General features: G+C 39.9%; 1 protein-coding gene across 1 annotated transcript; it reads right to left on the reverse strand.

Moving 5' to 3' along the window:
* Nucleotides 1-2,938, reverse strand: LOC145545655 (olfactory receptor 5BS1-like). The gene is made up of 2 exons (XM_081590493.1): nucleotides 2,166-2,938; nucleotides 1-163 (listed from the first exon to the last, which is right to left on the reverse strand). Exons 1-2 carry the CDS (start codon nucleotides 2,936-2,938, stop codon nucleotides 1-3), a joined length of 936 nt encoding a protein of 311 aa, XP_081446619.1.
* Between the last annotated feature and the right edge of the window lie 14,300 nt (nucleotides 2,939-17,238).

Below are 17,238 nucleotides of genomic sequence, written 5' to 3' on the forward strand. Positions count from 1 at the left end.
TTAGAAGATAAGCCTGGGCTTCCTGGCCAACATCTTCCTAAGAGCTGCCTTCACCTCCTGGTTCTTCAGACTGTAGATAAGGGGGTTCAGTAGTGGTGTCACCACACTGTACTGCATGGATAGCACTTGCTCCAGGGCTGAGCCAGAAGCTGGAGTCATGTACCTTGAAGGGAATTGCACAAAGGAATAAAATGAGCTCAGAACAGTGGCCACAGTGCCATTGCCAGCCACTGTCCATCCCACCTCAGACTGGCTGAGTCAACGATCACTGGTAGAAGCATCTAGAAATGACTGTATTATTAGTGAGAAGTCAGTTATTTCTGCCTTCAAATGCCTCCATACATGAGTGATATTATGCAAAATGTTAGAGGAGTTTCCAAAGAAAAAGGAAGTTCTTCAGCACATCAAGTGGTACAGGTTAGACTAGAACTAAAGATAATTTCAGGCATTTCTGTAGCACTTCAGTTTTCAAAGCGACTTTCCTTAAAAGTTATGATGATAATATGAGGATTTTTTCCTCTTCTTTTCCCTATATATGCATGTTCCAATCTTGTGATGATTGTTCCTTACAAAACTAAATGCTAGTCCAATAATGCTATCGTTTTTCCTAACATTTATGACTCTGAGAAATTCCCCCAAATCACAGCACATTATTTTTCTAATGCTTAGTGGAACAACCATTTGTCCTTTTAAGCACGTTTGTCTTTGGCTTAGAAAATAATCCAAGGTATTTAAATAAAATACTCAGCCATTAAAAAAAATACATTTGAATCGGTTCTATTGAGATGGATGAAACTGGAGCCCATTATACAGAGTGAAGTAAGCCAGAAAGAAAAACACCAATACAGTATACTAATGCATATATATGGAATTTGAAAAATGGTAACGATAACCTTATATGCGAGACAGAATAAGAGACACAGATGCATAGAATAGTCTTATGGACTCTGAGGGAGAAGGTGAGGGTGGGACGTTCTGGGAGAATAACATTGAAACATGTATATTATCATATGTGAAACAGAACACCATTCCAGGTTCGATGCATGAGACAAATGCTCAGGGCTGGGGCAATGGGATGACCCAGAGGGATGGGATGGGGAGGGAGGTGGGAGGGGGGTCCAGAAAGGGGAACACATGTAAACCCATGGCTGATTCATGTCAATGTATGGCAAAAACTACTACAATATTGTAAAGTAATTAGCCCCCAACTAAAATAAATAAATTTATTAAAAAAAATCCAAGGTATTTGAATAAAATGAAAGATAAATATGTGTTCAGCATGAGATATGAATCCAAAATAGTAATATTAAAATTTTTAGTGTATCTTAAGTGTCACAAGGAGTATTTCCCAAAGAAGCAATAAAATTTGCTTTTTGAAATTGTGCCATTTTCATTGGAATGTCCTTTGTGGGTTTTGCATGCTTAGTTAAAAAAGATATTCATTTTATTCTCATTTTTTATCTTTTAGTTTATTCCTCCAAACATTTCTGTGAAGTGGGTGGGAATAATTTTACCATACCTTTATGGCAAATGAGGAAACTGAGAGAAAGAAAGCTGGAGAGATTTGCTTTCAGGCTCAAGTGAACTCTTCTAGATCATTCCTTATCCTTTCCCACCCCTGACTTCTCTCCAAGTAACAACCAGAGAGGAAAGTATGGAGTAACTTGTGCAAATCCATCTCCAGTTCACTTGGAGAGAGCACAGGCCGTTAGTTACTCTGTTTCCTGGGATTAAGGATTCATCAACTAGAGCTGTTTATGTTTGAGAGAAACTTGGTAGAAAAGGGGTTAAGGTTTCAAGTCGGTGAGACTTGGTTTATATTTTGATTTGATTCCTAACTTGTTCTGGTAATTTTGATAAAGTACCAGGTTACTCCTGAAACTCAGGTTTCTAATTGGAAAATCAGGTTAGTAATATTTTTTGTGTGATGTAATACATATTAAAATTGAGCTTAACTGTGTAGAAATTCAACTCTCAGAAAGAAAATGGATGTTTTATAATTCATACATCTAGTCCACAAAAGAGCCATGACTAGGACCCAGGACTTCTGAATTCCAGTACAATTCTTTTCCTGCTACTTTGCAATGTTTTGTTCTGTAGTTCAAGGTTACTTTAGAGTGAAAAATATCCTGCATTTACATTCCGGATGTGTAACAATGACCTACCTGAAAATTCCTGAACCATAAAAGATGGTGACCACAAGAACATGAGATGAGCAGGTAGAGAAGATCTTGTTCCATCCTGAGGCAGAGTCGATCCCCAAGGCTGTCATGATGATATGAGTGTAAGAAACCAGCACTAGGACAAAGGTGCCAAGGCCAAGGACCACCATGGTGGTCAGGATGGAGGCAACGCTCATGTAGGGGTCAGAACAAGCCAACAGGAGCACTGGAGGAAACTCGCAGGCAAAGCTGCGGATGAGGTTGGGGCCACAGAAATCCTGCTGAGCCAGGAGGATGGTGTTAAGTAGGCCAGTCCCCATTCCTATGGCCCAGGAGGCTCCCACCAGGCCAATACATATCTTCTTGTTCATGGTCACCACATATGACAGTGGGTGGCACACAGCCTGGTACCGGTCATAGGCCATGACTGAAAGCAGGCAGGTTTCAGTGCCCCCTGAAAATATGACCAAGGAGATCTGGGTGAAACAGTCAAGGAGGGATATAGTCTTCTGCTTGGAGAGCAGGTTCTCTAGCAGCTTAGGCACAATGACTGAGGAATAGAAAGCATCCAGGAGGGAGAGGTGACTGAGGAAGAAGTACATGGGGGTGTGGAGGCGGGACTCAGTCCTGATCACCAGCAGCATCAGCAGGTTCCCTGTGAGGGTCAGGAGGTAAATCACCAGGAATGTTACAAATAGTACTACCTGGATGTGAGGGTTGTTGGATAGTCCTTGGAGAACAAACACAGTGACTCTGGTGGTGTTGCCAACTTCCATGGAGCATTAGAGATTGCCTTCAGAGGGACAAGAACAGAAAAGAATGCTCCAATGTGCTATGAGTCTCAGAGACTGTCTGGGGATGAGATGCTATGAATAAAGCTTTAGGACTGACCAAGGACAGTTCGTGTAGCAGGGGCAACTTAGCCATGTCAGATCTCATCAACCCTGCCCAGCTCAGGGCAATAGTCTATTGGATAAGGTGGAGAAGGTGAGAAGGAAGAGAGTAGAGAATCAAACCTAGAAAGGAAGGAGAAGAGAAAAGACATTATTCAGACTGAAGAAGGAAACGAAGGGAGTGGAAAATAGTCTCCAGAGCACTGAGAAGTGCCGTTCTCCAGTTACAAAAGCAACAGAGTTCAAGCCACAGGAAGCCTCACAGGCATAGTGAGTAAGCAATAAAGATTTTGGCCAACTATCTGGCTGATAGTCCATGACGCATGTTGAATGATTAATAGAAGTATTGTGACAGTTGATGATGGCACAGGACCTTTCTCTGTCACTGTAAGTTCATGAATAAGTTATTTGCACTTCTTATTTAAAAAAAAACCAACCTTGGAAAACTTTAGATGGTTTCTAAAGTCCATACCATCTTAAAAATTCTGAGGAATGCGGATGAACTTCTCTAATGGGCCAATGGCTAAGATGCTGCACTCCCAATGCAGGCAGCCAAGGTTCAAACCTTGGTCAGGTAACTAGATCCCACATGCCTCAACTAAGTGTTCTCATGCCACAGCTAAAAATCCCCCATACCACAAAGCGAAGGTTGAAGATCTTGAGTGTCACAACTAAAACCCAGTGTAGCCAAATAAATAAATAAAAGTAAATAAATACTTAAACAAAACAGATTGGAGACAATCTTCCTTGGATATCTCTGGTACTAAATGGAAATTTCTCCCCTTTTGTGTCAACCCATACAGAAGTGGCACAGTCATAGTCTGGTTTCATGGAGCCAGGCCTGAGGAAGCCCTCAAATTGGAGGTGAGGGCTGTGCACATCAGTTATTCTGACAGTTTCCCATTCCAGGATTTCTGTGAATTTATAATCACTGTTTGCACTGTAATCTCAGGACTTAATGCTAGAATCTATGAAAACAATGAATTCTCTGAGTTGGTACCAGAGGATTTGGATAAAGCCAAGTCAAAATTGGACCACCTTCTGTGCATCACAGAGACAGTAATGTGACAGTAAAAAAAAGAGCAGAGAAAAAAGACTCCCTAGAATAGCTGGTAAGATGGACAGTGAGAGGGGTTAGTCTAGACCATAGGAACACCAAGTGATGGCCTCTTTCCCCTTGAAGGCTAACTCAAGAGGATGATGAATGAGGATCTAGTTACTATTTGTGGCTTGTACACTCACAAGTTCCCAGATTGGATAGGTTTAGGAGAAGATGTAGCTGAATGAGAAGTATAATTTTCTTCACCTGAGTTCCTTAGGCCAACAAGAGGTGTTCTCAGGGGAGGATACCTGAATGGCATTCTTTTTAACACTGGAGCAAAGCCACAGATATAAGTAAGGCTTCATGTGGTTCCTTCAACTTTCCCTTAGAAGATGCAGAGGTGGGGCTTCTGAGCAAGGAAATATTCCTATAGTCCTTCTGTTCAATGGGATGACTTCCGACTCCACCTCCAGAATAACAATGGCTAGAGGGACTATATCTCAGCTTTAGACCTTGGAGAGTATCTAAAGGGTCCCTGGAGAGGCCCTGAAAGAGGCTTGCTCTGATCTGAATGAGTTCTCCAGGGCCAGCTATTCCTTCCCTGTATTAGTCTTGTTTCAGAGAGTTGCATCAGCTAAGAGGTACCCTTGGGTGGCCAATAATTTCTAAAGAAAAAATATAAGAGTTCTAAGATTTCTTATTTCAAAGCTTGGAATTCCTACCCTTCTTCCCTCCCTCCTTCCATTCTTTCTCATTTTGTTATACTTTAAATAATATTTATGACTATAACAATAAAATGATGAAACATTTAAGATGAAAAAGATATTGAAGTTATTTTATACACTTCTATATAACCAAGAGATCACTGAACAAATTTAAATAAAATAATACCTAGAAGCAAATGACAACAAAAATATGACGACCCAAAACCTCTTGGATGCAGCAAAACACTTTTAAGAGAGAAGTTGATAGCAATACAATCTTACTTCTAGAAATGAGAAATACATCATATAAGCATCCTAACCTTATATGTAAAGCATCTAGAAAAAGAAGAACGAAAACCCTCCACAGTTAGTATAAGTAAAGAAATCATAAAAACCAGAGCAGAAATAAATGAAATAGAAATGAAGAAAAAGAAAGCAAAGATCAGTAAGACTAAAAACTAGTTCTTTTAGAAGATAAACAAAATTGATAAACCATTAGCCAGACTCATAAAGGAAAAAAGGGAGAGGACTCAAATCAATAAAATTAGGAATGAAAACGGAGAAGTTAAAGCAGACAATGCAGAAATACAAGAGATCCTAAGAGACTACTACCAGCAACTATATGCTAATTAAATGGGCAACCTTAAAGAAACAGACAAATTCTTAGAAAACTACAACCTTCCGAAATGAACCAGGAAGAAATAGAAAATATGAGCAGACCAATCACAAGCACTGAAATGGAAACTATGAAAAAAATCTTCCAACAAACAAAAGCTCAGGGTCGGAAGCTTTCATAGGTGAATTCTATCAAAAGTTTAGAGAAAAGCTAACACCTATCCTTCTTAAACTCTTTCATTAAATTACAGAGGGTGTAACACTCCCAAACTCATTCTACAAGGCCACCATCACCCTGATATCAAAACCAGACAAAGATACCACAAAAAAAGAATTACAGGCCCATATCACTGATGAACTGGATATGGAACAAAGGACTGGTTCAAAATGGGAAAGGAGTATGCCAAGGCTGTATATTGTCAGCCTGATTATTTAACTTATATGCAGAGTACATCATGCTAAATGCCAGGCTGGATGAAGCAGAAATTGGAATCAAGATTGCTGGGAGAAATATAAAAAACCTCAGATATGCAGATGATACCACCCTATAGCAGAAAGCAAAGAAGAACTAAAGAGCCTCTTGATGAACGTGAAAGAGGAGAATGAAATATCTGGCTTAAAACTCAACATTCAGAAAACGAAGATCACGGCATCCGGTCCCATCACTTCATGGCAAATAGATGGGGAGATAATGGAAACAGTGACAGATTTCGTTTTCTTGGGCTCCAAAATCACTGTGGATGGTGACTGCAGTCATAAAATTAAAAGACGCTTGTTCCTTGGAAAAAAACTATGACAAACCTAAACAGCGTATTAAAAAACAGAGACATCACTTTGCCAACAAAGATCTGTCTAGTCAAAGCTATGGTTTTTCAAGTAGTCATGTACAGATCTGAGAGTTGGACCATAAAGAATATTGAGGGCCAATGAATTGATGCTTTTGAACTGTGGTTCTGGAGAAGACTCTTGAGAATCTCTTGGACTGCAGGGAGATCAAACCAGTCAATTCTAAAGGAAATCAGTCCTGAATATTCATTGGAAGGACTGATGCTGAAGCTGAAACCCTGATCCTTTGGCCACCTGATGGGAAGAGCTGACTCATTGGAAAAGACCCTGATGCTGAGAAAGATTGAAAGCAGGAGGAGAAGGGGGAGACAGAGGACGAGGTTGTTGGATGGTATCACTGACTCAATGGACATGAATTTGAGCAAACTCTGGGAGATATTGAAAGACGGGTGTGCTGCAGTCCATGGGGTTGCAAAGAGTCAGACATGACTGAGCAACTGAACAACAACAATCACTGATGAACACAGATGCAAAAATCCTTAACAAAATACTAGTAAACAGAACCCATCAACACATTAAAAGGATCATATACCATAATCAAGTGGGATTTATGTCAGGGATGCAAGGATTCTTCAATATATGCAAATTAATCAATGTGATATATCATATTAACAAACTGAAAGATAAAAATCATATGATAATCTCAATAATTGCAGAAAAATCTTTGGACAAAATCCAACACCTATTTATGGCTGCTTCCATTTTTAAGGCTGAATTATATTACTTTGTGTATATGCCACATTTAGTTTATCCATTTGCTCTTGTGATTAATGCTGCTATGAATATAAGTGTACCTATATCTTTTCCAGTCCCTGCTTTCAGTCCTTTGAGTATATACCCTGATGTGGAATTGATTGATCATACTTTAATTCTATGTTTAAGTTTTTCAAGAACAGCCATACTATTTTCCACAGTGGCTGAACCATCTTACTTTATTCCTTCATTGGTCAAAATATGGCTGTTTATGGATGTATTCCATTTTGTTTATCCATTTATCCATTGCTGGACATTTGCCTTGTTTCTACCTATTGGCTATTGTGAACAGGGCTGTTATCAATATATCTGTACATCTGTTATCATTTCTTTGGAGGTATATATCTAGGAGTGGAGTTGTTCAACCATATGTCAATTGTATATTTATAGTCTTAACCTAGGTTACATCTTTTCCATTTTTTCAAATAGTGTTTAAGGGTTCCAATTTCTGCACACTGTTGCCAACCTATGTTATTTTTAGATTTCTTGATTTTAACCATTTTAGAGTATGTGAAGGAATTGTTGCATTGCTGTTTTAATTTGCATTTCCATCATGACTAATGTTGTTTGACATGTTTTCACCTACTTGTTGACTATTTGTATGTCTTGTGTGGAGAATGGTCTATTGAAGTCATTTATTCATTTTTAAACTTGGTTTGTTTGTCTTCATGTTGATAAATTGCAAAAGTTCTTGATATAGTCTGGATAATGATACATCAGATAAATAATGTGCAAATATTTTCTTAAATACTGTGGGCTATATTTTCACTTTCTGATTTATAACTTTTGATGCAAAAAGGTTTTTAATTTTGAGGAAATCCATTTTATCTGTCTTTTCTTTCATTGCTTGCGCTTTGCTCTCAGATCTAAGAAATCACCACTAAATTCAATATTTAACCAATGTTTTATTGGAGCATTTATACAGTCATCCTTTGGTATCTGTGGAGCATTGGTTCAAAGACATCCAGGCACATCAAAATCCATGTGTGCCGAAGTCTCTTATGTAAATGATATAGTATTTCCATATAACACAGGCATATCTTCCTATTTGCTTTAAATAATTTCTAGATTACTTATGTCAGCTAATATAATGTAAATGCTATACAAATACAGTAATTACAATGTAAATACTATGTAAAATATTTGCTGGTGTATGGCAAATTCTAGTTTTACTTGAAACATTGTAATTTCTTTTTCCTCATATTTTCAATCTGAAGTTGGTTGAATCCATGGATGTGGAACCTGTGGATATGGTGTGTTGGTTGTAATTTTACTTCTTAACATTCAAGTTTTTTATGTATTTTGAATTACTTTTTGTATATGGTAGGAGGAAAGAGTCCAATTTCATGTGGATAGCAAATTGCCCAGCACCATTTGTTAAAAACACCATTTTCCTGCAATTTAACATTGTTAACTGTTGTCTAAAATCAGTTCACCATAGATGGGTGGGTTCATTTTTGGGATCTCCAATCCATTTCATTCATCTGTATGTATGTCTTTATGCCTCATAGTCTCATAGTGTTTTATTTGCTGTTGCTTTGTACTAACACGTAAAAATGGGAAATGTGAGCCTCCAGGTTTGATTTTCTTTTTGAGATTGCCTACTCTTGTGACAATCTTCTTTTCTGGGGTCAAGCACACCTCTCACTTCATTGTCTTGGATTCCACATCAACTGTGGGACTTGATAATACTGAGCAAGAGGTTGTTAGAAATTTTCATCATCACTAAATTCACAGAAAGCTTATTGAAGTTCACGGGTAGATATTCTGAGCTCTTTGGGGATCTTGAAGTCTAATACTCTGGCATTTTCAGAGTAATTCAGTTGATGAAGTTGGCAATTCTTCTGGTGATGCCTGAGAAAAGCGAAGGGAGTCCTTACCTAGGGGGAGGCATTATTGTATTGGATTTCTCATATAGAAAGACAACAAGCACAAATCTCTAGTTCCGAGAAGGACCGGGGAATAGAGATGCTCATTACCTTTCTGGGTAATACTTAGCTCTCTCATTTCCCCCCCTGTAACTCCTGCCAGAGTTCCTGGATGATGACCTTACTGATGACATTATGTGTGTCAAGAAGATTCTGGCTAAAGTAGGAAATAACTCCTGGAGAGTCCCCGTTTTATTTTCTACTTTACCTTCCTCTCCTTCTTCTGAGCTCATTAGCTCTTTAGTTCTATTACCATAGCCCCTTTTCTTTATTTCCTGGTATTTTAAGCTAGAACATAGTCTTCTAAACAAAAATCATCAAGCAGACTCAGGTTTCCAATTGTCGAGCCTCACTTACTCCACTTCTGTTTAACAATTTTCCTAACAAGAATTCCCTAATAGAGGGCTGAAAACCAGGATTTCCTTCAGCGGGTCTTGCACATTTAATTCGACCTATTTAGACCTAAACCCTAAGGCAAGTTCTTTGTACCACGGCCCTACTATCTTCTTGGAGTTTTAAAAAAAATGGAGGTGGCTCAGTGTCTCTTGCCAGCTGGCCAGGAAAATCTTTTTGGTTTTAATTTTCATCCTCACTCTTCCATCTCAGCTTTCCTGGGGACAAAGGTAGATGGAAGTCGAGCTAACTCCTGTCAGTCAACTTGCCTTGTCTCCCTTTTGATCAGGTTGGCCCATAAAGCATTCTGTTCTGAGAAGCTGGATCAGCACCTCTATGAGAAGCTGTGAACACCTGCTGTCTTCGCTGCTTCTGCCCTCTTTCTGTTCCTGGAACTACCCTTCCCTAGGGCTAGTTTATTTTGCTTCTTTGTACTTTCTTGAAGCTAATTTGTGTCTGAGCCCTGGGCCCTGTAGTGACACCACTGGACATGCAGGGACTATTCTCCAGGGATATGTTACTGGTGCTCTGACTTTTGACCCTTGCTCGGTGCTCCTGATGGCACAGGAATGAATTTAAGCTTGTTTTGAAATGTTGGTGGGGTTTTCACAGGTAGAGATGTGGAGTGGGAAAAGGACAGGAAGGGCAGGGGCTCCAAGAATCTGAAATGGGTGACTTGAAGGGGGTTGAGGTAGTTCCTTACCCTTGAGATAAGAACATACCCTTCAGAAATTGCTGTGAGAGGAAATCTTTCTAGAAACAAGAGATGTACCACCTCTTCTTTATCCACTCCTCTGTTGATGGACATTTTGGTTGCTTCCATGCTGCCGCAGTAAACATTTGGGTGCACGTGTCTTTTTGAATTATGGTTTTCTGTGGGTAATGCCCAGTAGTGGGATTGTTGGGTCAGATGGCATTTCTATTTTTAGTTTTTTAAAAAATTTGTTTACTTATTTTAAATTACCCTTTTAGCATTTAATACCACTGAATCAATGTAGAGATGGCACCTTATGTCCAGATCAAACTCTCTAAAAGGCAGTCATGTGGATATTTGGAAACAATAAGAAATGTTGGTATAGATAACCCAATATGGCTACCTCAGTCTGAGAGAAAAGTCTGTGAAGCAAAGGTTATCAATAATTCATCAACATCACTAAAACACTGAATACCAGAAATCTGTATTTCACTCTAGGGAATGTGAGGATGGTTTGTGTGAGCCATTTTATGCTGATCTGGTTTCCCAGGCTTCCATTTTTTTCCCAGTAATCCATGACTCATTTGAAGAAAACAATCTCAGATAGTGTGTGTGCGCTAAGTCACTTCAGCTGTGTCTGACTCTTTGTGACCCTGTGGACTGTAGGGTCCCTCCCTTCCCATGCATTCTAAGATTAAGGAAAATCAGGAGAATGTCTCCTACCCACTTACATCTAATAATTCATACTGCCTTTTCTGGTCTTGGTTGGACTGTAGCCCATCAGGCTCCTCTGTCCAAGGGATTCTCCAGGCAAGAATACTGGAGTGGGTTGTCATATCCTTCTCCAGGGGATCTTCCTGACCCAGGGATCGAACCCATATCTCTTATGTCTCCTGCAGTGGCAGGTGGGTTCTTTACCACTAGCATCACCTGGGAAGCCCTCTCAGAGAGTAGAGTATTGTTAAAAAATTATTTATTGTTTTTGCCTGTGCTGGGTCTTCACTGCTACACATGAGCTTTCTCTAGCTGTGGTAAGTGGGGACTACTCTTTAGTTTCAGTGTGTGGGCTTGTCATTGTGATGGCTTCTTTGTTGCAGAGCTCAGGCTCTAGGGCACAGGGGCTTCAGTAGTTTTGGCACATGAGCTGAGTTGCCCTGAGGCACCTGGAATCTTCACAGACCAAAGATCCAACCTGTGTTCCCTATTGGCAAGCCCAACCACTGGACCACCAGGGAAGTCTTATTTTTAGCTTTTTAAGGAAACTCCAGATAGTTACCCATAGTGGTTGCATCAGTTTACATTCCCACTAACAGTGGAAAGTTTCCCTTTTCTCCACACCCTCATTAGCTTTCTTGATTGTAGATTTTTTGATGATGGCCATTCTGACCGGTGTGAGGTGATACCACACTGCAGTTTTGATTTGCATTTTTCTAATAATTTGTTATGTTGAGCATCTTTTCTTGAGTTTGTTGGCCATCTGTGTGTCTGTTTTGGAGAAATGTGTATCTAGGTCTTCTGCCCATTTTCTGATTTTTTTTTTTTCGATTTTGAACTGCATGGGCTGCTTTGATATTTTAGAGATTATACAATGGACTATTACTCAGCCATAAAAAGGAACAAAATTTCTTCTTTTGTAGAGACATGGATGGACCTAGTTAGTCCAGAGTGAAGTAAGTCAGAAAGAGAAAAACAAATATCATATATTAATGCATATATGTGGAATCTAGAAAAATGGTATCAGTTCAGTTCAGTTGCTTAGTTGTGTCCGACTCTTTGCACCCCACGGACTGCAGCACACCAGGCCTCCCTGTCCATTACCAACTCCTGGAGCTTACTCAAACTCATGTCCATTGCGTCAGTGATGCCATCCAACCATCTCATCCTCTGTCATCCCCTTCTCCTCCCAACTTCAATCTTTCCCAGCATCAGGGTCTGTTCCAATGGGTCAGTTCTTTGCATCAGGTAGCCAAAGTATTGGAGTTTCAGCTTCAGCACCAGTCCTTCCAATGAATATTCAGGACTGATTTCCTTTAGGACAGACTGGTTGGATCTCCTTGCAGTCCTCTCCAACATCACAGTTCAAAAGCATCAATTCTTTGGTGCTCAGCAATGGTATAGATGACCTTATTTGCAAAGCAGAAATAGAGGCACAGTGTACAGAACAAATGTATGGATACCTAGGGGGAAAGTGTGGGAGTAACAGGGGGGTTGGGATTGACACATACACACTATTGATACTGTGTATAAAATAGACAACTGATGGGAACACACTGTATAACAGAGAACTCCTCTTGATGCATTTAAAGTGGTATCCTAATTGGGAGGGAAATCTAAACAGGGAGAAATATATATATATGGCTGATTCATTTTGCTGTGCAGCAGATGCTAACAGCCTTGTAAAGCAGCTATGTGTGTGTGTTAGTCACTCAGTCGAGTCTGACTCTTTGCGACCCCATGGACTGTAGCCCACCAGGCTTCTCTGTCCATGAAATTATCCAGGCAAGAATAGTGGAGTGGATTGCGTTCCCTTTTCCAGAGGAACTTCCCAACCTAGAGACTGAACCCTGGTCTCCTGCCTCGCAGGCAGATTCTTTACTGTTTGAGCAGCTATATTGCCATAGAAATTAACTGATTAAAAAAAAATATATATATATATGACAGCAACTCAGCAATTGAAAAATTTGAATACCTGGGGCCTGTTGTTGGGACCCTGCACTCCATTACTCTTCCTTGCTGCTTTACTGGCCTTTAAGGGGTAGGTTTGCAGAACTTAATTGTAGTTTGATCATGAGAAATGTGAAAGAAGGAAATTAGGACATGTAGTCCTAAAGTCTGTTTCTGCTTCACACTGATGGTCCAAATCTGGACAAGTCATCTCTGTCTCTGTGGCTCAATTTTTTTTTATCATTAAATGAAGGCTTTGGTCCAGCGATTTTTCTGAGATCTCATCCTGCTTTGACAATTCACCTTGCCAAAATTCCATTCAAGATACCCCATTTCTGTCTTAACGAAGTTATTTATCTTCTAATTCTCTCTTCCTACACTCTATACTCACTGGTACTTTTGGCATTCAGACCATATTTCTCTTGTCTCAGAGACCAGCAGCTCCCAAATGAAGCCTCCATAGCCTGTTAAAGGACATATAGGCCCTGGCAAGTGGTGGACAAGACAGCTCTTTCTTATACTTAATGAAACCAAACTCTCAGGAAATAACTCGGCTTTCATAATATGATTTTAATCTGAATTTGAACATAATGTGACACATCTCCCAGGGATATTGCATGTATTTTCTTCCCTAATTATGAGATAATAGTCTTCCCCAATCTATAGGGTTTTAGGAATAATTCCTGTGTGTTGTGTGTGGGTGGGCAGGATTGAATGGCTATTCCTCCTACTGATCTCACAATCTGCTTATTATTTTGCCTCAGTTACACCCTCAGGAAGGCATATGCTCTGCAAAATGTAAAGCACCAGCTCCACCAAGTGTGCAGAGCAGAAATGCTACTGAACCTGGGACTGTTTTGCTAGCTCCTCAGCTCTGGCCTTCATCTCCAGAGAAACATCCTCATTTTGGAAATTTCACCTGTGAGTATGCCACATATGAGGCCTCGATTTTCAGAGGGCTTTGCTGAAGAAAACCGACAATTGAGGAGAGGATCTTAGCCTGAGGGTCAAAGGATCGAGAACAGATAGAAGTCAGGGAGTGGGCATGGAAGTGGTCTGCTATTGTCTTTCTGAGAACTCTCTTGAAGCTGAGTGGGAGATGAGGTGGCAGCTGAGCATGTGTTTTGCTTTCTCCAACTTCTTCTCCTTCCTCTAGGCTTGGAACAGTTCTTGAACCCGTCAAGGATCTGAAGTTGTCTGGACTCAGGTGGGTGATGGAGAGACTCAGGACAGGGGGTCAGAGTGCACATGTTTCAGCAACCTCTTGTGAAGATGACCCTGGATGGTGTCCCAAAATAAGGACGGTTTTTCTCTTTTTCTATCCTGATCTCTCCTCCATGCTACTTTCCTGTGAAATCTATATTGTTATGAAGGCAGGAATTTTATTGGACTAAATTAAATGTTTCTTTTCTTTTTTTTTAAAATAAATTTATTTATTTTAGTTGGGGGCTAATTACTTTACAATATTGTAGTAGTTTTTGCCATACATTGACATGAATCAGCCATGGGTTTACATGTGTTCCCCTTCCTGGACCCCACTCCCACCTCCCTCCCCATCCCATCCCTCTGGGTCATCCCATTGCCCCAGCCCTGAGCATTTGTCTCATGCATCGAACCTGGAATGGTGTTCTGTTTCACATATGATAATATACATGTTTCAATGCTATTCGCCCAGAACGTCCCACCCTCACCTTCTCCCTCAGAGTCCATAAGACTGTTCTATGCATCTGTGTCTCTTATTCTGTCTCGCATATAGGGTTATCGTTACCATCTTTCAAATTCCATATATATGCAATAGTATACTGTATTGGTGTTTTTCTTTTAAATGTTTCTTTTCATATGTTCCTTCTCTCACTCTCTTCTCTCTCATTCATGTTTTTTTGTATTCTAATTGAGAGCCTATTAAGTAATAGAAACTACTAGACACTGAGGATACAGAATTGGTTAGATAGGGTTTTACTCTCAAGACTCACATTTTAGAGGAAAATATTCCCTGTTCTTTCCTAGGATCATGCAAGGGAAAGGATTCCTGAGACAGACTGATCATTCATTCCTTTATGCAGCCCTTAATCAAAAAATAGTTATTCAGAATTTATTATTTGCTATGTTCTACTTTAGGTATTACTAGTTAAGAATAATACAGTTGGAAACATATTTATTTTTCTTTTATTTCTTTCCAGGTTACTCTGGAGCTGTAGATTTTGCCAGGCAGTTTTCTGTATGGGAACAAGGGAGGAGCTGGATCTCAGTACTAAGATAAGACTCTCCCAGAATGAAGTGGGAAATTTGCTAGTGGTTGGATTTCTTCTTTGTGTATAAACAAAAGTAAAAGATTGAAGGAGAGGCAAAAGAGGAGGGATTGAAAGGGTAAGAAATGAGAGGAGAAAGATAGTGGAAATGGCTGTTGGAGCTGTGAAGATTGTCTTTACTATTTTTCCCCCAGTTTTATGGAGAGCTGATTGACATACTTTAATGGGTAAGTTTAAGGTGCACAGCAAGAGAGTATAAATACACACACACACACACACACACATAAATATGTATTGCAATAGGTTCAGTTAATATCCATCATCTAAAAACTTCTAATAGGGAAAAAATCTTGCAAGTTAGCTCTGATTGAAAAAATTTCACACATTGAGTTTTGGGGAAGTCATTTTAGCTTATACATGGTTCAGCCTGGAGTTTGTGTGAACCTGAAGAACCTGTCAAACACACACAGCAGGTCTGCTTCAACCATTAAGGCAAACAACATCTGTTTTGAAGATAAAGATAAAAAACTCTCTTCTTAGGACATCTGTGTTTAACTCCCTTGAAGAAAGGTTTCCTTCCTAGATACCAGGGTCCTGCTGTCTCATCCTATATCTACTTATCCTGTCTCTTTTGGAATCTTGAAGGAATATACCTGGGTAATGTTTGATGTATGTTCTGTGTTCTGATAAGGCATATGACTATGCTAAAAATCACGCTTCAATCGAGCAGTTTCTCAGAGTTATCTGAGAGGCTGTCTGCTGGGCTATAGTCCTCGGTTTGGCTCATATAAAACTCTTCTCTATTCCTCAAAAAATTCCATCATCTCATAAATGTATAATATAAAGAAAAGCAAGAAGAAAAGAAAAAGAAAAAACTTTTCTCCTTGTGATGTTGCTAGTTAGGATTTACTTTCTTATCAGATTTTGTATGTATCATACAATGCTGTTAACTATAGTCGTCATATTGTACATTACACCTAATACTTATCTTACACTGGAAATTTGTACCTTTTAATTACTTTCCTCCAATTGCCTTTCCTCCTACCCTCCATCTCTGATAACCATATGTCTGACCTTTTTTTCTAAGAGTTTGGTTTTCCCTAGGTTCTGCATGTATGTGAGATCATATTGCATTTGTCTTTATTTGTCTGACATTTCACTGAGCAAAATGCCTTCACGGTCCATCCGTTTCATCACAAATGGTAGAATTTCCTCATTTTTATAGCTGAATGATATTCCATTGCTTTATCCATGCCTTCTTTATCCATTCATCCATTAAGGAAACCTAGGTTCTCTCTATGTGTTGGGTGTTGTAAATAATGCTGTCATGAACATGGGGATGCAGATACCTTTCTGAGTTACTGGTTTCATTTCCTTTGAATGTATTCCCAGAAATGGAATTGCTGATACATATGGTGGCTTCATTTTTAGTTTTCTGAAGATCCTCCATATGTTTATTGAGAAGATTTTCTTGTGTGGTGACTGGGTCCTCTGGATGGCTGCCATTCGTTTTGTGGAGGTATTTCCATTTTGCTTGAAACAGTGTCAGACTTTACTTTTTTGGGCTCCAGAATCACTGCTGATGGTGACTGCAGCCATGAAATTAAAAGACGCTTACTCCTTGGAAGGAAGGTTATGGCCAACCTAGATAGCATGTTTAAAAGCAGAGACATTACTTTGCCAACAAAAGTCCGTCTAGTCAAGGCTATGGTTTTTCCAGTGGTCATGTATGGATGTGAGAGTTGGACGGTGAAGAAAGCTGAGCGCCGCAGAATTGATGCTTTTGAACTGTGGTGTTGGAGAAGACTCTTGAGAGTCCCTTGGACTGCAAGGAGATCCAATCAATCCATCCTAAAAGAGATCAATCCTGGGTGTTCACTGGAAGGTTTGATGTTGAAGCTGAAGCTCCAATACTTTGGGCACCTCACGCGAAGGGTTGACTCATTGGAAAAGACCCTAATGCTGGGTAGGATTGGGGGCGGGAGGAGAAGGGGACGACAGAAGATGAGATGGTTGGATGGCATCACCGACTCGATGAACATGGGTTTGGGTAGACTCCGGGAGTTGGTGATGGACAGGGAGTCCTGGCGTGCTGCAATTCATGGGGTCGCAGAGAGTCGGACACGACTGAGCGACTGAACTGAACTGAACTGAACTGACTAGGGAGGGCACTGGGGTCAAAGCAACTAAGGCTTCTGTTTTTCATGCTGAGATAGCTTTGAGATGAAGGTTTTTCTGTCTCCTCTCCTTTCTCATGACTTTTCCTCCTTTTATGAGGATGGAGTAGAGCTTGGC

Source organism: Giraffa tippelskirchi, chromosome 4 (assembly GCF_054371585.1).
Source record: "Giraffa tippelskirchi isolate mGirTip1 chromosome 4, T2T-mGirTip1v1.2.pri, whole genome shotgun sequence".
In the NCBI taxonomy this organism is placed as follows: Eukaryota; Metazoa; Chordata; class Mammalia; order Artiodactyla; family Giraffidae; genus Giraffa; species Giraffa tippelskirchi.

What these genes read in the sequence shown, in the direction of transcription:
- LOC145545655 (XM_081590493.1), bottom strand. Translation starts at nt 2,938, where the DNA reads ATGGAAGTTGGCAACACCACCAGAGTCACTGTGTTTGTTCTCCAAGGA. An exon ending in TATGGTTCAGGAATTTTCAG is followed by an intron (nt 164 to 2,165) that starts GTAGGTCATTGT and finishes ATTCCCTTCAAG; the next exon opens with GTACATGACTCCAGCTTCTG.